The sequence below is a fragment of the Pituophis catenifer genome, unplaced genomic scaffold (assembly GCF_029215685.1).
Source record: "Pituophis catenifer annectens isolate HBS135680 unplaced genomic scaffold, rPitCat1.0.hap2 SCAF_1, whole genome shotgun sequence".
Classification (NCBI taxonomy): Eukaryota; Metazoa; Chordata; class Lepidosauria; order Squamata; family Colubridae; genus Pituophis; species Pituophis catenifer.
Window position 1 is genome coordinate 243,146,036 of NW_027256881.1, and position 22,670 is coordinate 243,168,705.

Below are 22,670 nucleotides of genomic sequence, written 5' to 3' on the forward strand. Positions count from 1 at the left end.
GGGACTGTTGTGGAAACTTGAAATAAGAGGGCTGCACGCACGCACACATGCAAATGGAAAAAAAGAATAGCAGTCACCTCAAAATAAAAGCAAGGCAATTGTATTGTGTGCATGGAATACACTTATTTCCATTTGATTTCGAATTTCTGGCTGACCTCATGCGGGCCAAATAGGGACAGTTAAAAGGCCAGATGTGTCCGGGGGGAGGGGAGACATCAAATGCCCAGGTCTGCATTAGACCCTAAAATCTCCATTGGGAGAAAAAAATATCTAAAGCACAAGTGACTCCCCATCTCATCTTTCTGCTTTTTTGGATCACAGCAATTGACACTGAACCTATAAACTCTGCTCATATGGCACCTGATAAGCTCAAATTTGGATTTCTAGTTTACATCAGAGATCAGCCATAGCCAGCTCACATCTTATCAAGAAGTGAGCCATTCATGACAAGAGATGACATGCACGAACCCTACCCTGCCAATCCACCCTATCCCAAATCAGATCAAGAAGTACACCTGCAAAATGCAGTTCTATTGTGAGATATGTTGCACTTACAAACACATTTCTGTGTTAGAAGCAATCTAAATTTCTGAGGTCTTTACCTTGAGTTCCCTGTTCTGTCTCTAACACACTTCTTCTGCTACAATCTGGCTATATTTCAGTCAAGACTCAATTATGACTCTGCTGGTTGAAGTACTGGCTTAAATAAATGAGGGGAGGGGGCAGGCAAATCTTGAGCATAATTAGTTTTGAAAGACAGGCATCAATCTTGTTGAAATAATAGATGATCCCTGTCTGCATCCATGCTAAGCTTCAATGAAGCCCAGAAAAAGTTCAAGCATGGAATTTAGATTTTGATTTACCAAGAGAGAATCAACACTTGCCATCACTACTGCAGTAAGCTCACACACAATTCTTTTTCAATTCCCCCAATATTGTTATCATTTATCAGTCCCACCTCACAGGAGGGTCTTGATATTGGTCATTTGAATGGGATTGCTGGGCAAATAAAATGGCATTCCTTTCCAAGAGCATTCACATTATCTGCTCAGACTTTAAAACTGGTATGGTAGCTTACATACTTTTGGAACGCTCTATATCAGTTTTGGAGGGCAGTGCTAATCTCCCCTCTGTTTACAAACTGTTCAGACCACTCTCATAGGATAGTTTATTTATTTATTTATTTAATTTATTAAATTTATATCCCGCCCTTCTCCCCGAAGGGACTCAGGGCGGTGAACAGCTGAGTAGTAGTTGCACACTACTTATATTATAAGTATAAGTAGTTGCACACTACTAATATTAAATGACAAGGATTGAGAAGTTTCTAGAAATGGAGCCAAATTTACTACTAAATTTGAACCTATAGGCAAGTAGAAGTTTTTGAACCTGATTGCTTCCTTGGGTATACCTACTTCAGGCATGAATAGGTTTTTTATTGGATAGGTATGCATTGTGCTGTTTTAACTTCTATGTTTGGTCTGTGATGATATTTTTAAAGGCCTAAACCAGTGATGGCTAACCTTTTTAGCACCAAGTGCCGAAACTAGAGCGCACTGGAGGGTCAGAACCTGGAAGAGAGCAGCTGACCGGCGCACATGCGTGCGACGGAACCCGGAAGAGCAGCTGGCAATGGCGCACATGCCCACAGAGAAGGCTCTGCGTGCCACCTCTGGCATGTGTACCATAGGTTCCCCATCACGGGCCTAAACTACGCCCTGCAAAGAGTCTGGGATCGATGATGTTCTGAGAAAGCCCCAGGGTTGCCATGGTAACCCTGGAATCCTGAACCAGACAACATTAGCATAGATACCAATATAATTGTTCTGAGATTCTCTAAGAATAGATACTCTATTTCTAGTCCACCAATCTAGTCCACCAACAAGTCCCCTATTCCACTTTGTAGGGTTGGATGTCTGGTGAGACAAAGCTATAGGATTTCTATAGATGGCTGCAACCCTTCCTTGCTCCTCCACATATACAAACACCAGATAGCAGCACAGGAGTCAGTAGACAGGTTATCTCATAAACTTAGTCCAGGTGGAAAGAAGTTCAGGAAGAAGCATTTCAGAATGCTTAATTAACTCACTATAAATAAGGCTAGGAAATTCCTGATTGTTTCCAAGACTTTGTATTTACCCATATCTTACTGAAATCTTACACTTCCCATTTCCTTGGTCTTGCCCAGTTTGGGAGGGAGAAAGTATATAATGTATCAGTACTATCTTATTCCAGCATTTTCTAAAAGAATCACAAAGTGAGAGGGGAAGTCAGCATGGAAACCCCAGGATTTGTTGATGGTGTAGGCAGAGTGAGAAGTTTGAAACATCCAGATCAGAGGTGGGTTTCAGCAGGAGAACCGGTAGCGGAAATGTTGAGTAGTTTGGAGAACCGGTAATTACCACCTCTGACTGACCCTGCCCCCATCTATTCTCTGCCTCCCAGCTGATTGGGAAGAAATGGGGATTTTGCAGTAATCTTCCCCTGGAGTAGGGTGGGAATGGAGATTTTACAGTATCCTTCCCCGGAGTGGGGTGGGAATGGAGATTTTACAGTATCCTTCCCCTGCCACGCCCACCAAGCCACGCCACCAAACCATGCCATGCCCACCAAGCCACACCCACAGAACTGGTAGTAAACACTGTTGAATCCCACCACTGATCCAGATCCTGGAGCTCTTAGATAATGTATTTATTCCCTTTCAGCATCTTTCTCTTACTTTCCCGTTAGGAAAAAGTAATAGCAATAGCAATAGCACTTAAGACTTATATACCGCTTTACAATGCTTTACAGCCCTCTGTAAGCAGTTTATAGAGTCAGCATATTGCCCCCAACAATTTGGGTCCTATTTTACCCACCTCGGAAGGATGGAAGGCTGAGTCAACCTTGAGCCTGGTGAGATTTGAACTGCCAAATTGCAGGCAGTCGGCAGGCAGCAGAAGTAGCCTGCAGTAGTGCACTCTAACCACTGTGCCACCGTCGCTCATAATCATATAGGCATGCTAGAATATCCACACAATAGATGACTATGCCAACCCAGTTTCTTTCTTCTAGAATACTGCAAGTTCTCTCATGCTGATGGCACACCACTGTTGTCATCTCAAAAGGAGGGTAAAATTATATGCTATTGTTTTGCAAAGCTGCCCATTATTCATTCTAATGGATAAAACAGCTGATCAAGGAAGGCTTAAGTCACTAACAACTGTCAGTGGGTATGCAACTCTACAGTTTTCCTTAAGGCCACACAAGTATTTACCAACTGGGGGCATGGATTTCACTTAAAGAAAAAAGGGTGCATTTTATAGCTTGTATACTGAATTAAGATCCACTAAATAGGCTGCAGTTACTTCTGAGAAAGCTATATAGGATTTGGGGATATAACTGCAATTTTATGCATACTTACTTAGAAGAAAACCCATAAATAAAGCACTATGATTTGCCTCTATCAGACTGAAAGTATCAAACTAGCTGGCAACAAGTTCCTTTTTTGTGTTTGGACTCTAGTAAAAATCATTTAGAAGATGCACTCTTCTTGGTGAAAAATAAATGTGGCTGACTTGAAAACTACAATTCTATTTTTAAACTATTTACATTTCCAAAAAAGAAGCCAGTTGTATGTATTAATATTATATATAGGCAGACTGCTCAGCTTTCCTGACCTATCACAAATCAGTCCTAAAATGCAGGTATAGCTCATAATCCCTATTTTATAAAATATATGTGTGTGTGTGTGTGTGTGTGAGAGGGAGGGAGGGAGGGAGGGAGAGTGCATGTGGTGGAGGGAATTTAAACATTTCCTTGACAGCAGAACATTCCTTTGCAAAGTCATGTAATGGAATTTCAAGATAATCCAATTCATACTTAACAGACCATGTAGATTAGTACAACATAAGACATAAATTATATAACAGAGCTGGCTTGGATTTCCAAAGTCCATAGGACCATCTTAACCATTAACAAAAAAAAAACAAAAAAAAAAACATCAATACAAGGATGATAAATGATGCTCCCAGCAAAATGATAGAATGCCAAAGCTAGTGCCTTTCAGAGGAGCTAGACTGCAATTTCCCATTACCCACAACCAGCATGACTCTGAAATGGCAACTGTAATCCAAAGCACATGGAAACAATCAGGTTATAGATTTAATGGTGTATCTTCTATTGTGGTTTATTTTTCTTTGGATCACCTATTATCTCATTAGGAAAGAAAACATCAGTTCGTTTCTCATTCTTCATTTACATTTATGGTGGAAAGAATGATTAAATTCAAATTATAAGCATGGATTGTGTACATACAAATATTAAGGCTAAGAGAGAAGGAGACAACTTTGTGAAGAAAATAGCGGGTTCCTCACCTCTATGGTAGGATCATATTCATCAACAAAATGATTCTGAATCAGCTGAATAGTCAATGCACTTTTCCCAACGCCTCCTGCTCCAACCACCACCAGTTTATACTCTGTCATCTTCTGGACTACCCCAGCTCAGGGTCTGCTCACGACACAAGTGCCTGGAATAAAAAATAAAATAAAAGAATATGAAGATCATAAAGATCGGGAAAGTGTTTCTCTCCATATCCCAAATGATTGTCATTCATGCTACCTTACAAAAAAAGCACCCAGAAATAACTACAGGAAAGGCACTGGAAGTCAGAGCTGTAGCTGCAGATAAGTACATCCTTAGATTCTTTTCATTATATAGACAGGGTAACCACATTATCCAAAAGCTCTAAGAGGGAACAGAGCCCTCTGAAAAGCATTGTGTAAAACAATACAAGGCAGGCAAAAGGTGCACGATGTGGGGAAAGGAGCTATTCATTATTCAGGGCCAGTTAATCAGTATTTAAAATCTATTGCTGGCCTGGTACAGTAAACAGAGTGCCAGGATGAGCTATGAAGTCGTCGTCCTCGTGCACCTATGCCTTACTTAAATTTATGTGGCTGATGCAACTAAGATAAAGGATAAAAATACTTGTAAATACGAAACTGCTCCTCTTTTCATGCTGGAGTTTATCTCCCATTTCTCTCTGCTCATAAATAATATTTTCCAATTCTGGAAACAAACAATTGGATGAATTTCCTAGACATTCTAAATGTAAAAAAAAAAAAAAGGCTTTTAAAAAGTAAATTTGTGGACTATTAACAAATTGTTCTAAACACTTTTTTCTCCTTTCATATATGTGAACGTGAGAAGCAATCACAGATACAGCTAGCAGCAATTTCCACAAAGGAACTCCAAAAGCATTGCTATAATGACAGAAATTTTATGATGCATCCCGATGGCACCAAAATTGTGCTCTCCCTCTCCTCTCCTCGTCTCCTCCCCCCGCCCAGACATATATTTATTTTGTGCTGTATGCTATATGAAGGGACCTGGCATAAAGGTAAAGCTAGAAAAGAATCGTACAGGTAGTCCTTGAGTTACGACCACAATTGAACCCCAAAATTATGTTGCTAAGTGAAACATTTGTTAAGTGAGTTTTGCCCCATTTTAAGACTTTTCTTGCTACAGTTGTTAAGTGAATCACTGCAGTTGATAAGTTAGTAACATGGTTGTTAGGTGAATCTGGCTTCCCCATTGACTTTGCTTGTCAGAAGGTCACAAAAGCAGATGACATGACCCCAGGACACAGCACCGTCATAAGTATGAACCAGTTACCAAGCGTCTGAATTTTGATCCTGTGACCGTGGGGATGCTGCAACAGTTAGAAGTGTGAAAAATGGTCAGAAGTAACTTTTTTCAGTGCCATTGTAACTTTGAACAGTCACTAAATAAACTGTTGTAAGTCAAGGACTATCTGTAGTTTACAATTTAAAGCATAATAAAGAATAGCTAATGAAACTATATCCAGGGGTATTAATGTCAAACACTCTTAGGAAAGCCTGAAAATATCATCAGCCAGGTGTTTTCTGTTTTCCCTTTTTACTTTCTTGATATACACTACACCCAGTAGGACTTCAGAATATTATTTTATACCTGAATAAGCATTTAAGACAATGGTGAAATCCAATTTTTTTTACTACTGGTTCTATGGGCGTGGTTTGGTGGGCATGATGTGGCTTGGTCTGCGTGGCAGGGGAAGGATACCGCAAAATCTCCATTCCCACCCCACTCTGGGGCCAGCCAGAGGTGGTATTTGCCAGTTCTCCGAACTGCTCAAAATTTCCGCTACCGGTTCTCCAGAATCTGTCAGAACCAGCTGGATTTCACCCCTGATTTAAGAACTGTTACATGTGTCTATGGAGAGCTTACAATTTGCTCAAATTACAGATTTGCAGAACCAGTGTGTGTGCTTCTTAAAATAGCCTTGCTCCCACACAGCCATATTTTTCACCTGAATTGCAGCTGTAGGTGTAAAGATGGGCTGTCCATTTATGCTTCAACCTGTCCTCCCCAATACCCGCTCCGAGAATTGAAGAACTTCAAGAATAGAAGACTGACTCTAAAAGCGGCCTGGGTATAAATCATATTGTCTAAGACTTTGTTTAAAAATAAGACTTTTATTGCTCTCTTTATCTGTTCCTTTCACCTTTTTCTTTGTTGTCATAATTCCCAGTTTCCAAATCATAGTTAGAATGGGAATGTTACATTTCCCAATTGACATTTTCATGACTAAGAAAATCCTGCCAGAACAAGTTAGATGTAATCTGCCCAGAGAAGTCTTTGAATTAGGAGGATTAGCAATTTTAATAATAATAGTAGTAATGACAACAATACATTTTCCTCAAAACCGAATATACGAGTGTTTTAGATGACATACATGAATCTTGGGAAAAAAATCTATGAATTTTACATGATGATGATGATATCCATTCAGTCATGTCCGACTCTTGGTGATTCTATGGGCCAGGTCTCACCACATCTTCTGATCTGCATTACTTCTTTGAGTGTTTCTATGCTCTGGCTGGTGTCAGCTATGATGGTGTCCAGCCACCGTGTTCTTTGATGGTCTGGTTTCCTTTTACCGCTAACTCTTCCAAATATAATTGCTTTCTCCAGGGAATTCCCCCACATGACATGGCCAAAGTAAGTGAGACAATTTAATAATAACACTTGATAATACTCAATTATTAATCAATACTTTGCTTTTTGTTTAATAAATATATTTATTTATTAGCTTTTTAATTTATTAATACTTAGCTATACTCTTCCATTTTGAGTAAGTACCGGTCAACATCAGAGACAACTAGCACAGTGTTTTATTTATATAGGACTCATTCTTCTACACTACTATAGTTACCTGCATTTTGTGACTACAAAAAAAAAAAAATGGAGACAGAGCCAAAATACTGCCTGTATCCACAGCAATGTTTTCATGAAAAGGTCCCATTTGAACAGAGTATAGGAAACTAGTTTGCTTTTCTAGAAGACCAAGATTCTCTTAGATAACAAAGGAAATAAATTAAAGAGAGGGACATATTTCATTCTGAAAAGAGGGCCACTGTTTCCCAATTACTCCCATTACATCCATAGCTTATTGCAGAAGGAACAGAAATGAGTAAGAAAAACAACTTTCCAAAGTTGCTTATTTAGCAAATTAAGTTTGTTAAAATGATTGCTCATGTGCCTCTGCCACGCTGTTGCTTGGAGTGTTAGTTCATAATTTGGAAGAACAGATAAGAACAGATATATGACTGGTTTGGATCGGTACTTTCCAAATTCATTTTGAGCATTGTAAGTTGATTATAGGGTTGAATTGTGTTAACAGGTGGATTACTTGCTTCTGAATCTGGTCATTTTCTCCTATGGTTCTCTTCTTGGAGGAGGTAAATCTGCCTTCCACTACCTGGAAAAGACTGCAGAGAGAAGAATCCCAGAAAGATAGATAGAGCTGCAGATGAGTTGGTAACCAAGCAGTTGATGGTTGGGGGAGAAGAAGAGACGTTAAAGTTCCTGTAACTAAGGCAATTCTCACTGCAGCTGGCTTTTAGCAGTTTACTGCAACAAAGTAAAGTGAACTTTTAAAGAGGTAATCAGAAAAAGCTATTTCCCCATCATTAGGCGTTTCACACACATAATAAACTGGTTTTTTGGACCACAACATAACTACATTCCATGGTACAATTAGAAATTCTTTGATGTATTTTCCACCCACTTGGGCTGCCGTGAGATCCCTTTGAAACACAAGACGAACCACAAAAAGACAGACTATTACAAATGAGAAACAAAAAGTACTTTATTATGGAATGGATTACGTGTCCCACCTTTTGCTTTGGGTCTTATAAATACCAGCACACAATCTTTGATGCACACTAATGTCATAACACAACCAACATTAAACAGCTTTTAGTAGTGCTGAAAGATAAAAATCCCTGTAGAGCCCCCTCCCCTTTGTCCAGGTCACAGAGCAGCCCAGCCCACCTCTGATCTGCAGGCACACCTCAAAATAAAGATACAAACAAGCCACTTAAACTTTATCTCACCACATTGACACTTGGGGCTACAATTGATTAAATGCACCTCTTCAGCACCAAACATAAAACAGAATGCCCTCCAGATAAGGGAAATAGCTGCACCCTGATGTTAGACCTGTCACAAAAATCCAAATCTAGGCAAAGATCAACACAGGGCAAGAAATGATTTTCCTCCCCGGATTTCACACACCTCCAGGTAGGAATTCCTTTATTTATGCATGTTTCTCATCAAAGTCTATTACTTCACGTTTAAAGTCCATTGTTACTATAAGTACTACCAGTCTCATGTATTAATTTGATAGCCTATCTTCAACTGCTATTCTCTATGTTTAAGCCATTGAATAAATCTTCCTTTTCAAGCAGTTGCCTTGCATGTTTAGTAGTGACCCCGCTTGAATTCTAATCCAGAATCTTTTCTTCTAACAATTGGCAACCACTAAGATTCTTGATCAGCAAGAGAGTAACTTGGCCGATGTGAAATTTCATCCAACCATCCTCAGACCATATTTTCTGGAGGCTGCTGCTTTGAGCTCTGCCATGGCACATAGTGAAGGGAGTTTTTGATTGGGACCAAGCAGCTTGAATTGGATGACCCAGTTGGTGACTACCTCACAAATTTGTCTTTGTGTGCCCAGTGAATGAGTGTGTGTTGCTGCCCAGAATCTACACCCCATGTCATCCTCAATCACACCCCAACTCCTATGTTGAGCCTCGTGTTGAGCCATGATTGGGAGACATTGGAAAACAAGGTAGATTGACAGGGTTCTGTAGGTCCCAGCAGGCTGTGAAAGGCTGAATGAGTGGGCTTCTGTCTGGGCAATTGCTAGCCTAGTCCCTGCGAAGTCAAAATAGAAAAGGGAATGCCCATACTCTGTTTAGGGAGTCCTCCCAGAGTCTGTGGCACTTGAAAACTGACTGGTGGATAGGAGTGCCTATACTCTTCCAAAAAGAGTCCTCCCAGGTGCATGGCACCTGAAAACTGACCATGGATAAAAACTGACCTTCTTCATCCTGTCTGACTTTCAAGCACCATGCCCTACATTTTAACTCATGCAAAGGATTGAATGAAACCATGAGACACTGAGCATCAAACAATGCTAACTTGTCCATTGGAAACAGGGAGAATTTAGCAATAGGATAACTGCATTATTTCAGCAGTTTGGAGATAGTTTCATAAGCATCTTAATGCTAATAAGAGTTTCTTTGGATCTGAGAATTAACTGGAAATCAAGTTTTGATCACACAATTACTTTTAATTTTAAAAAAGGCGATGAAGTGGCATTTCTTTCCTTGGGAAAGCAAATAGCTTCAAAAGAGAATACAAGAAAAGAAGGCTGAAGAGTCTTCAGGCGGATTTAATTCACAAGAATGGAGAAGAATTCATATGCCCTGAAAATTCTCTCTTTGTGTTGGGTTCCTATGCCTCCGGAAATAGATTCAATTCCTGGCGCTAATCTGATTTCACTCACGATAACTTAATCCCTTAAAATGAGATAATAACAACAGAGAAAGGGAACTATTGGCTTTGTTCAATAGGAAAGCCATCGGTATCATTTGAGCATGGCCACTGCTTGGCTCCTGGTGCTTCAGAGCAGCTTCTCAGCAGTTGGTCAACCACTTCATAGTAGGGCCTCCCAAGAAGAGTGGCAGCTTGTCACCACCCCAGAGTGCTAAATAACCTCCCAGACAGGTCAGCCCCTCCTATCAATTACCCTGAAGATATAACACAAACATTAGGAGAAGGGGGGGGCCTAGCATAGCAACAGCAGGTCAGCTGCGTTTCTAAGAAGCAGTCCAGGAAGCATGTGACCAAGTCAGTTAAAAAGGAGACATTACCATTCCACCAACTGTCACACTTCAATTTCTAGAGCTGGACCTCCATCATAATACTCCTGACAGCAGTCTGACCACTACATCACCCATCCACTGCAAATGCCACTGCTAGGTTTAACAGTTGCCTGTTAACCTGTTAAAATTTGCTTTTCAAGCAACAATTGGATAAACTGCTTGGTGCCCCACAATAAGGGAATAATTCCAGTAATGTCTATTCCCTTTCCATATTGAAGTATAACTATAGAAACACACAACCATAATGTTTTCTGAATAAGAAAATATCTTGCATTAATTAAATCATTAATTAGGATGCAGGAAAAGGAGCCCATAAGAAATTAATTAAGTTTGGTCTAGTGGTTAAGGCGCCAAGATAGAAAGCAGGAGACTCTGAATTCTAGTCCCGCTTTAGCCATGGAAGCCATGCCAAGTCACTTTGGGTCAATCATTCTATCCCAGCACCACCTACCTCAGAGGGTTGTTGTTGTGGGGAAAATAGGAGGAGGAGGATGTGTTGGATATGTTCACCACCTTATTTATAAAAATACTAAAGGCAGAATATAAATAAAAAATAAATAGGCTTATTTCTTATAAAGGGGAACTGTTTCCCCAAATAACATCATTCAAACGCATTGGAATTACAATCCCTAGCAAGAATGACAAATATCTGCACCTGCTGGGATTTATACTCTAGTCTAAAACATCTGGAAGAAACCAGGATGAAAAAGTTCACCTCTGTCTTGGCAAGAGGATTTTTAAAAAGTCTCGTAAACTTTGGGATGTCCCTTAGCCAATTACTCTTTTCTTCCCTCTAGCTTGGCTAAAAACTCTAGAATAAATACAACGGAGTAAAAAGTCTATAAACGACAAGAATAACTCCCCAGTTCAGCGTACCTTCAAAGATGCTACCTCTCTTCTTGTGGTGTATTGACAAAGACTCAGGTTAATTAACCAGGCAATCCATTAAGCAGAATCTGATATCTTGGACTTAGAAGGTGAACTTAGATTTTCACATTCTATAAATAGACAGGCACCATTATTCAGCTTCTGGGATTGTATTTGTTTACATGCTGATCCATTCTTCCCATAGCCAGCAGAACATCTGTACCTCAATTTGGCTCCAGAAAGACTACTGTATAAAGCCAGCCAGCACACTCAGAATGGAAATCGATCACGGGACTTCACTCTGCTCAATTCTGTGAGTCAGCACCACACACACAGACACGGACACACACTCTAACTGGAGTCAGAAAAATAATTCCTCTATATTTCCAAATACTCTAGGAAGACATGGTGTAATTTTAGTTCAATTACCCTTGAAAATAAATAATTCATTATACTCTAGATATTGTGAACTACATGGGAATAAAATTCATGAAGTTTTATGCCATATTAAATATGTCACACTTTTAAAATGCCATGAAATCCTTTGTTGGTTCTGCTGCAAATGTACTGTATTTTTACAGCTATACTACTTTTATCGAAAAACAGGGTAAATAATTATGGAACATAGAAACATAAAGCAGCATAAAGTTGGAAGAGGCAATTTAAATTATGTTCAACTGCTGTTCATTTTGGGATTCAGGCCTCCAAGTTAAGCAAGCAGGAGAGTTATTTCTACTATGGGGGAAACTTGGACTTGAAACTTGAAATATATGTATCTGTGTACCTCAGATTAAACACTGCATCAAACAATATGTAAGAAAAGTGTTCAAAGAAGACATGTGTACTAGTGCATTAGCTATTATATATCTTGAATGCCAATATGAACTTCCCGTGTGACTCTGCTGAAATGCTATGTTCTTCCTTGAAAGTCTAACATTAGATGTGTTCTGTTCTTCTCCAACAGAGCTTGCTAAGGTTATTTTTTAAAAATTTGGAGCCCCAGATTCTAGAACATTTGTGTAAAGTAAAATAACTCTATATCAAGTCATTTCCTCTGTCAGGTGAAGACACAAGTTTGCCCAGGGATTTAGATCTTCTACTCTATTATATTTTAATCTAAAATTTAAAGCTGAGGAAGGTCTGCCTCCTTTGTATTATTGCTTTTGCTTTTCCATTTATCTGTTTGCTGCAGTTTTAAAATCTACTTTGTAAATGACACTTCATAACCATCTTTGGCTGAGGTGCTTTCAACCAGCACTGACTTGCTACAATGGATTTATAATCAGCCTCTTTAATTTATTGTCCTCTATCATCACCGATTAAGGTATTTTCTACTATATACATATTTTAATCTTGAAAAATGCACTTGTACACAAATTCATTTGTTACCCAGACTGTTGTAATTCCTTTCTGCATGTATGCTATTTTCATAATGCCCAAGATTACGACGTCACTCAGAAACATCACCCAAATATATGCTGCTAAACCAGAATTTGGAAAAGAGGCCTAATTCAACAACAGATCATCATAAATTTCTATGCTGCCTCCCAGGGTTACCTCATGGTAAGATGGGCATCCAATAAATTTATAAAAAAGCAGATAAACAAATAAATGTTAGTAGTCTTCCATTTTGTTATATTTTGTAGACTTATTGGGTGAACTGGATGGTTGCAACTCCTTACTGGTATTGTCTGTGACATGGCTGGAGTCCATTTTGACAGATTTTGTAAATCTGCTTTCACAGAAAACTTGGTCAGTCCCCTTAGCAGTAAAGTAAGATATTCTGCCATGCAAAGAGTCTCAGGTTCACCCCTAGGCGTGACCAACTGCTAGGATGAAGCAGAACGTGGTAAAAGATCTTTGAAAATAGTGTTTCCAGGGGCAGAGTTCCTAGAATTTATTAATCCAGCTGCATTTTACCCAAAAACCTTTCCTCCCAACACATTTACTCTAAAAAGAAAAAATGAGGGATGAAGTAATATGAATAGAGTTGGGGAACTGCCTACACATGTTACCTGGATTCTGAAATTCTGTCTACCAGGCAGGGTGACCAAATGATGAAACCTCATCTAGAAACAATAATGTGCACTATATTCCAATTACAATCCATGCGTTTCAGTGGTCCACTCCATGCTCAAATTTAAACATGAGTATTTCAGATATTTTTCTTGGTAAACAGAATGAAACAGGGCACTTGTATTCAGGATACATACCAAAATATAATTAAACTGGGCAGAAATGAGCCAGGGAGAGGGACCACAAAAATGGGGGGAGGGGATCAAGTTGAAGGATTTTCTTAGTGAAGGTTGCTGAGGAAATGGAAGATGCTGGCAAGAAGGGGAGACAAAGAATTAGATATCTACCCTGAGAGCCAGTTTTTGAGATCACTGGGGTAAGAAACAGAGGGCCAGGGCAACTGTACAATGATGGTGAATAGAATCAAGAGAAGGAGAAATTCTGGGAAGACTGAAGAGTTAGCTATGTCACAATGAGATATCAGCAGTGGCTGAAGAGAGGAGGCAGCGGCAAAAAGGAACAGAAGATGTTGAGAACCCGAAGAGGTGGACATACAGACTATGTGGATGGGGTGATATACACCAGCTTTACTTTACCCAACATTGTATATCACTGTGGGAGCTCTTCAGATTTTAACACCAACCAAAATGTTCAAAATTTGCCTCTTGTTGTAGAACTTCAGGAGCATGGTCATTCATTGTATGGTTGAAACGAAATACATTTACCATTTTATAAATATCCCTATTTAGGAACATCAAGAAATTCTGCAGAGGAAAGTAAGTAATATGAAACTAGACAGCCCAAAGACCAGACTGACTGTAGGTCAGCTTTAAATATTCCCAAAGGAGATTAAGAGGATGGTTTTGAGAATCTTCTGTAAGCAACAACTCTCCCCACCAAAAAAGATACACCCACATTTTCAAGTAACATGGGATAGCTACAGGAAAGCATTATCAAAGGTGCTTGGATAATTTAAAAATTACTGTAATTATATGTTTAGATTAACTATATAAAATCTTTTTGAAGATTTTTTTTAGCAACCAGGACATAAACTTTATTGACTAGATGTATCTATTTCACCATCATGGTTTTATAAAATGAAGCAAGAGATTCTCCATTAAATGTAATTAAATGTTTATTTCACTTTTCAGATCACAAAGAATGACTAAATAAAACGAAATGTGTTCCCACAGTAGGCACAAACAGATTAATCTATGCAAATACATAACTGGTTATTGAGACATCAAGAGTGATGCTGTATGAATTTTCATTTTATATATTAGGGGTTGGATCTAGTGTTTTGTAGCATGACATGCTTGCCAGTAAGAGACAACTTTAGCTTATATTATTCCTATGCCCTTAAAAATCTCCAGAGAACAATACCATGGAAAGTGATGGAGATGGGATGGGGAAAGAAATACAATGCCAGAGAGAAATCAGCAATTCAGGGTGAAACACTGCTGTACCCAAGTCACTTGCATTCACAATGAAGTTTTTGTGTAGGTTTGGAATCAAGCTTATAGTTTTACAATGACTATCTTTAAATACAATGTGGGTGCATATAACTTGTAGGAACATGCATAATAAGCAGGCTTTAAAAGGAATAAAATAACTCAGAATTAATTGTAGCTCTTGAGTCATAATGGAAAACAAGATAGAGAGAAAAGAAAGAGACAGCACACTTATTAAAATGAACACCAACGCCATTCCAAATTTTGTTCAAAATAAACACATTAAAACCTAAGGCACAGTAAAGCCATTTCAATAAAACTTTAACATACAAAACTCCCTACACCTTTGATACAATTCACTCCCACTTAATGTATAGTAATCCTACCTGCAATACCTTTCACTCTTTTTTCCAACTTTATGGGTCAAATGGTAAACACACAAAAGAATGGCTTTATAACTTCCAAACAATAAAAACCTCAGAAAAAGTGTATGTCCATTAACCCTGATTTCTGAATTAAAACTAAATACACATGGTACTCCTCACACATTCAAAAACAGAATACAATTTTTTTTAAAATAGTATACCTATAAAGAAGTTCAGCCCCCACATCTCAATCATTACTCTGGAGTTGGAAGAACAATTCCAAAACAAGTATCTCATGTGGAGTCATAATGAGCAATTCAATCATATTCAGTGCCAAAATGTGAGGCTGGCTGGTCTCCTCCAGTAGAATTTCATGCAAGTAAGCAGCAAGAAACCTTCCTAAAGTAATTGGGTTGGCAAATACTTTTAATAGTTTAATTATTTATTTATAAACATACACAAAAGCAGTTTGCTGAAGCAGACTCCAAAAATTATTAGACTACATCCTTTTGCTTCCATCTGGAATCCACAATTCAACAAGAAAGTCCACGATCAGAGAAAATTCAGATTTGTGCTGACTGTTTCCCTCTGTTCAATCTTGGCTAATCCATGAGAAGTACATAGATCCATGAGTAATCTTGAACTAGGAATTTAAATATTGCCACACTGCCCTGCAATGGTTTGAAAGCACTGCAGATCTGCGCCTACAGGAATTGTTAACCCTGAGGGAGATAGACTTTCAAATGAGCTTAGACAATCCTTAAAACCTGCCTAGGTTATATGATTACCTAAAGACCAAATTAAAGCTGATGCTGCCCACATTCCACAAATAAGTTTAAGATTACATTCTACCTTAGATGAAAGGATTCATGTGTGTGTATGTACTCACCTATACCTGCATTCCAAGCAGGGAAGAGGACAAAGAGAGCCTCTAGGCAAGATTATATGTATACTATATTGAGAAATAGTGTTTCCTTGTTTGCTTGCTTCTTCATCACTCAAAAACAGCAGAACTGAAACTTATATCATTATATTCTCTGCTTACTATATTGTCAATACATGATTTGGAACAGAATAGAACATTTATTCATGGATTAAAAGCCTACGTTTAACTTTTCACTCATTCCAGCTACGTATTTGTTGAGCTGCCCTATGTCAAGATTAGAAATCTTGAAGCTTATAAATTTGACAATATTAACATTTTTACAAATTTGGCATTCTGGTTTAGAAAAACAGATTTCAAAAAAGCTCTGGATTGTTCGAATTTCAACTATATGTCCTAAAGCAGATATAACAGAGGCAATTGAAGTAAAAAGGTTGAGAAAATTATATTTGTACTGGATTAAGCATGTAAACATAGGCATTAGATAATTTGATAATTAGAAAAATTTTAATAGCGTAACTGTGATGCCATAGTAAACAACAATAACAACAACAACAAAAATAAATTGTGGACAAGTAGAAGGTGTTAAACCAGCCTTTAACAATGTTGAGATAAATTATTTTAAGTTACCAATCACCATGTTTTTGTCAAATTTCTCCTTCCTTGCAATGTGTTGCTATTTTTGATATAAATACCACAGATACTTCCTGAGTTCATCACCCACCCCAGCTACTCCATAGTTTATACATGTCTCATGTATTTAAATATTTTCCTCTATCAGACTTCGTATTTTCAGAAACTGTAGAAGAAATCACTGAAATGTCAGAATTTTAAGTACCCAGTTTGATATCAAAGATTTGGGATTTAAGTTTTGTATGCTGCAATTCTGTTTAAAGAAACTAAAGCAAGAATGGGATTCGGTGAGATTTGGCTGAACATATTCAGTGAATTCAGCCATAATAGTTTATAAAATATAGCTTAGCAAGTTGCATAAATGCTTCTAATTATAGTTATTCATGAAACAATTTTTAAGCAAATAAATATAACATGTAGTATGAATCCAGGCACAAGATTTTATGGGGGAAAGGCAGTGGTGAAATCCAAATTTTTTTACTACCGGTTCTGTGGGCGTGCTTGGTGGGCATGGTGTGGCTTGGTGGGCATGGCAGGGGAAGGATATTGCAAAATCTCCATTCCCTCCCCACTCTGGGGCCAGCCAGAGGTGGTATTTGCCAGTTTTCCGAACTGCTCAAAATTTCTGCTACCAGTTCTTCAGAACCTGTCAGAACTTGCTGGATTTCACCCCTGGGGAAAGGATATATATTTGCACCTTTGATGCAAGATCTGAATATACTTTCTATTATGAATAAATTCTGGCCAGAAGAATTTGATTTATGTCATTTTTATTTTATTTTCTGCATCATCTACTTTGATTAGAGTATTTAAAAACCTGAAGGAAATGTGAAGCTCTAAAAATTTGCATTTACTTTTGAACATTCTACAGGAAAACGATGTGCTAAGTATAAACCAAGGAGGAAGATATTTCCATTAATCAGCTTCAGTATTTCTCAATCTCATTTTCCCCAATTATTTCCTTGTTTTATTTCATGTTCTTTTTTTTTTTATCTCTTGTATTCACTGTTTGGTTCTATATAAATAAATAATTAAATAATATCAAAACAATCTGGCTTCTATCAGAAAAAAAATCCCAGAGCCTAACATTTTGCATAAAAAATTACAAATGATGTAAAGCATGGGTGTCAAACTACCACGTCATGTTGCTGTCATCTAACATATTGCAATGTTTTTTCCCTTCGCAGATACCCCTGATATAAAGGTTCTGTACTAGCTAATATTTTATTTTTTTAAGTAGGCATTTCTGATTGGACATCTACTATTTTAAAAACTATTTTACTGAAATATCAATATACAAATTCTACAACCAAACAAGCAATCTGAATAAACTAGGCATCAATACCAATGTCCGCTATGAATCAATAGTGACAAATGATCTAATCCTTTCAACCCTAGAAACAGCTTTCAGTCTAATATACAAAAGATCTTAACTACAACAGGGTACCCTTTGGATAATATGAAGCATTCATAAGTTATATACATAATTTATACACATTGAAATCTCTTAATACTTAAAATTTCACTTAACACAACTGCTTACAATCTAAGTAATGACTTATATTCATAATGGCAAACAGAATCCTATGTCTCCCAACTTTTTAAAATTTCCTTAATATTGTAAAATCATATTTTGAGTAAATAAACAAGGTAAGGAAAGCACACAGAGCAAAGTTTCTGGAATGTTCTCCACTCTCTTAACAGCAGCTCCCACTTGGGTCATCTAACTGGAAGAGAAGAGAGACTAAAGAAGCAGTATTTGGCAGTAACAGCCTTTCTGGTACAAATGAATTGGGGGATTTTGTTTTTCCACACACACCCTTTGCTGAATTTGGTCCATTTTTTAACTTCATTTTTCTTCTGACTACCTGTGTCCCCACATCAAGATTGGTCCATTCTGTACTGGAATTGGAGCTATCCTGCTGACATAGTCCTGAGCCTCTTCATGTCATTTCTCTCCAATGGCTTGGGAAGAAAAAAGTAGGGTTTTGAATAAGTTCAGGGAATTGCTTTCCTTCATTCACACAGGCTAACACTAAACTAAAGAACACAATGGAATGTATTCTTCCATAATTGTACTCCTGGGATTTTCCCATTTCAACCTTGCACGCTTCTGAACTAAAGATGTTTTCAATCAAACCAAACTAGAGCTTTCCCTTATCACAGAAACTCTGCAGTCGGAATCCAACTTGCTGATTGACCACATATTCATCAAAATGCCCTCTCACCACAATCTACTCATCCTGACGGGGAAAACCTACAAGGAAGCTGTAACTGCATTATGCTAGTACTATTACAGTACTGTACTGTGCTCTTCTTGTAAATGTAACACAGAAAACCATATTCTGCATTTTGGAAGTTCATCCCTTTATGAAGCTACACTATGTTTCAATTAAGTCTCACTTAAGGTGAGAACAGACTAAATTGTGGTGTGCTTGGCAGAAAACAGCAATATTGTGCCAATTTAAAAGGCAGGTTTCTAAATAAGCTGCCATAGGCATTTCAATAAAACTTAACTCCAGCATTTAGGAAATTAATAGTCATCTTGTGTATAACATTTCATGGAAGATCATTATCTGAAGAATGAAACAACAGAACAACCTAATCTATGCCAATTGCTATACTGGTTTTCTTGTCTTCAATTAATCATTTCCTAGTACTCAAGTCCTAAGCCCTCTTTAACAACATGAGAACATATTTCATATGGCCTACAAAATTAAAAAAACAGATTAATTTTTGTATTTCAGATGCACAAAACACCTAGTACCATATTAGGAATTCACATAGACTACCCTACTCAAATAAATTCTAGTTACAATATTACAGAATATTCAGGGATTATGATACTATACATTTCTATCACCTAGATCAGGGAAGGGGAAGCTTTTCTTATATAGCATGTTTAACACGTCCATTATCTCACTTGTTGTTAGTTGCAAAGTCGTGTCCGACTCATCGCGACCCCATAGACAACATTCCTCCAGGCCTTCCTGTCCTCTACCATCCTCTGGAGTCCATTTAAGCTCACAATTATATCACTGCTTTCACACAAAGAGACACAGTTCCTGCTAAGGCAATATGTCACAGTGGGGAAAATGGATCTCCTTCACAAGACAGTCTCTTTGCACCATAAAATATGTAACTGGATCCTAATTGGAACCAGATTTAACTTGACCAAGCCATTGCTAAGGTGGGATATCTGTCTCCAATATGAAGTTGGTGTTGACTTTTAGTCACTAAAAGTCAACACCAACTGAATAGAGATAATCACCCAGGTTTGATGACTCTCAAATAGGATGAAACCAATGATCCCCTTAGTGGGCAATATAACAGAAGTATGGGCAGAGCTGTAATCAAGGTAACTTATCTCTATGTATTTTATACCATTTTATAGAGTGAAAAAGTAAACACAAAGAAAAGTGAAGGAAGAACAGAATGAACTTTTTCTAAGGAAGAAAGAGAAAATAATAATAATCAACCTGCTAAAAGCTACCGAACTGTACTATTAGGTATCCCAATAGGCTATTTTCATAACACAATAAATTACAACTCATGATTTGCAAACATGGATAAACCAGTGGTCAGGTTCAAACAATGAACTCAAACAATACCAAACAAAAATATTATTGCTAAGCACAATATGTGAATCCAATTTACCAGTGCATTCATATTCATATTCCCATTCCCTGACCCATTACTTTAAACAGCAAGATTTTTTTAAGAAATTTTAAAATATCTGAAAAGAACTGAAACACTACAGAGGCAAACATACATAGAAGTATGGTATGCAGATAAGAGATGCTAGCTGTCTGCTTAGGTATATTCTATACATTAAGTGGACATTTAAGATTGCAGATTTACAATCTAGAAGAGAACCAAAAAAAATAGTTTGACACATAATGAAAACCAGCCTAAAATACTGAAAACTAATCTAAGGTAGAGATGTAACATTTTTAGAATTTTGAAGGAGTCAGAAAAAGTCTGCTTTTCTAAAAGACATTTTGGGGAAACCAGGAGGAAAACAAATGTAACTGAAAGGTTTGGTCCCTTGTATTTTGCACTGTGGTTATTCTAATGTCTATGTGTATTAAAATAAACAGTACTGATTCAAATATATTACGTGCAGAAAAAAATCATGAATGAAAGTAAGAATAATTGAGTAAATATTAAATGTATACTATCCATTATCTTAAAACAACTCAAATCTGTTGTAATTTATATTATTCAGATTTATCAATCAATCAATTAAGAAAATAATCTTAAATTAGAATGCAATTGTAGTTTGTAGTTACTTCAGTAACCTATCACTTCTTTGCATCTTCAACTCTATAATTAAAATAAGGAAAAGATTCATATGATTTTTTAAAAAACTAAATTTTAAAGCCTTTTTCCAGACATTGCACTGAAGGGGTCCTGTTTCAATCCTGTCTAAGGTTTCTTTAGTCTTTCTAGCATTAAATAACAGCAACCAGATGTGCAAAAAGCAGCAGCACAAGCTTTTTACAAAATGAAAATAAGCTGTTATCACTTGCCAATCTCTACAGAGCAGACAGCTGTTAGAAATAGTTTCAGCAACCTTCGAAGAAGAACCAATAATGCTACGCTTACAACATGTACTTCATCATTTAGACTTTGGTACCATCCCAAGAAGACTTTGTATTAATATGAGACTGACTCCAGACCTACCCAATCTCATGCCATCAGCTTGCTTGAGAATTGAGATGGTGTTTTGAAAGCTCTGCCATGATTTATATATCAGTTATGGAGGTAAGCCATTCTTTCAACCACGGGAAAAGATGCAGTTGCTTTAAAGAGTTGTAGAGAGGTGTAACATTTGAACTCTGAAGCTTCTTTTCCAAATGATTGCTGAAGTGCTCAACAGCCCTAGTGCCTAGAACACAATTTGCCTCATTTATTCATTTGAGTAGAATTTAATTCATTAGATAGAACTATAGTTCGAGGCAGTATTTGCAGTATATAATTACATTTTCAATAAAATAACGCTCATAGCAACATAAAGATGCTTATATCTAGTGTTCACCTTATCTTAAATTACTACCATCATTATGGAACATATTACCAAACTCTGTTGATTATCAGGTTACAGCTACCTTAGCAGAGATGCTAATGAGGACAATGCAACTCAACATCCAGTCATATCAGATGCTTTGCTCAGTGATGGCTAACCTTTTTGCCATCGCATGCCAAAAGCGGGGGGGAGCGGGGGGGTCATGGGTACGTGTGCCCACATCCATAATTCAATGCACCTCGCCCTTCCGCGCATGCGCATGTGACCCCCTCACACTTCCCCCTGCTTTTGGCACGCGATGGCCTGGTAGACCCGTTTTTCCACCTCCCCAGGCTCCAGAGGCTTTCTAGGAGCCTGGGGAGGGCAAAAACAGCCTTCCCCATCCCCCTGGAGGCCTTCCGGAGGCCGGAAACAGCCAGTTTTCCAACTTCCAGTGGGACCAGAAGGCCTGAAAATTAGTTGGCCAGGGCGCGCATACGCGCTGGAGCTGAGCTAGGGCAACACTCGCATGCCCACCAATATGGCTCCACATGCCACTTGTGGCACCCGTGTCATAGGTTCGCCATCATGGCTATAGGTGGAGCAAATCAGAATAAAATAAATTATGGTATTTTTTTCATTTTAAATAAGTAATTCAGAAGGGATAATAGCTTATCAATTCCATAGGTGCACTGTCCTTATCTAGACTGATAGCACCACAGATATTGCAACTCCTGACCATCACTGAATGTATGTGTAAAAAGAAAAGAAAAAAGATAAGTAAAAGAGAGAACCAGTCCCTAAACTTACCCTGTGTTCATTTGGATAACATGGGGGAGGAAACTTAGCCTAACAAAACCCTGGAATTATTTTGACTGAAACTACCCCACTCTAACACCAGCATTAATTGATTTAAGGGTTGGGCACGGCATGCAAATCTCGCAACTTAATTAAGCCTGCTGAGCAAACACAAAGAGGGACTTTCCTTCTACATAGTTTGAAGGCTTTCTCTAGTACAAACGCAACTTCAGGGTTTTCTGTGTAACACATGTAGCCATTGCCACATAACAAATTTACTGCAAAGACAGTACTAACTACTCCTCATGATTTAGTATATTCTAAGAGAGCCAACAATTAGAAAAGGCTTTTCCACAGACAATTTGCACAACTGCTCTTATTATTAGA

At 37.9% G+C, this 22,670-nt stretch overlaps 1 protein-coding gene across 2 annotated transcripts in view; it reads right to left on the reverse strand.

Moving 5' to 3' along the window:
• The window catches only part of HRAS (HRas proto-oncogene, GTPase), a 59,992-nt gene that overhangs the window by 24,121 nt on the left and 13,201 nt on the right, over positions 1-22,670 (reverse strand). Inside the window, exon 2 of one of the 2 annotated variants that reach the window (XM_070932568.1) lies at positions 4,356-4,510. The exons of the other annotated variant lie outside the window; for it this stretch is intronic. Coding sequence (XP_070788669.1) covers positions 4,356-4,466 — 111 coding nt within the window. The 5' untranslated portion in view covers positions 4,467-4,510. The remainder of the gene's footprint in view (positions 1-4,355; positions 4,511-22,670) is intronic. 2 annotated transcript variants of the gene reach the window in all.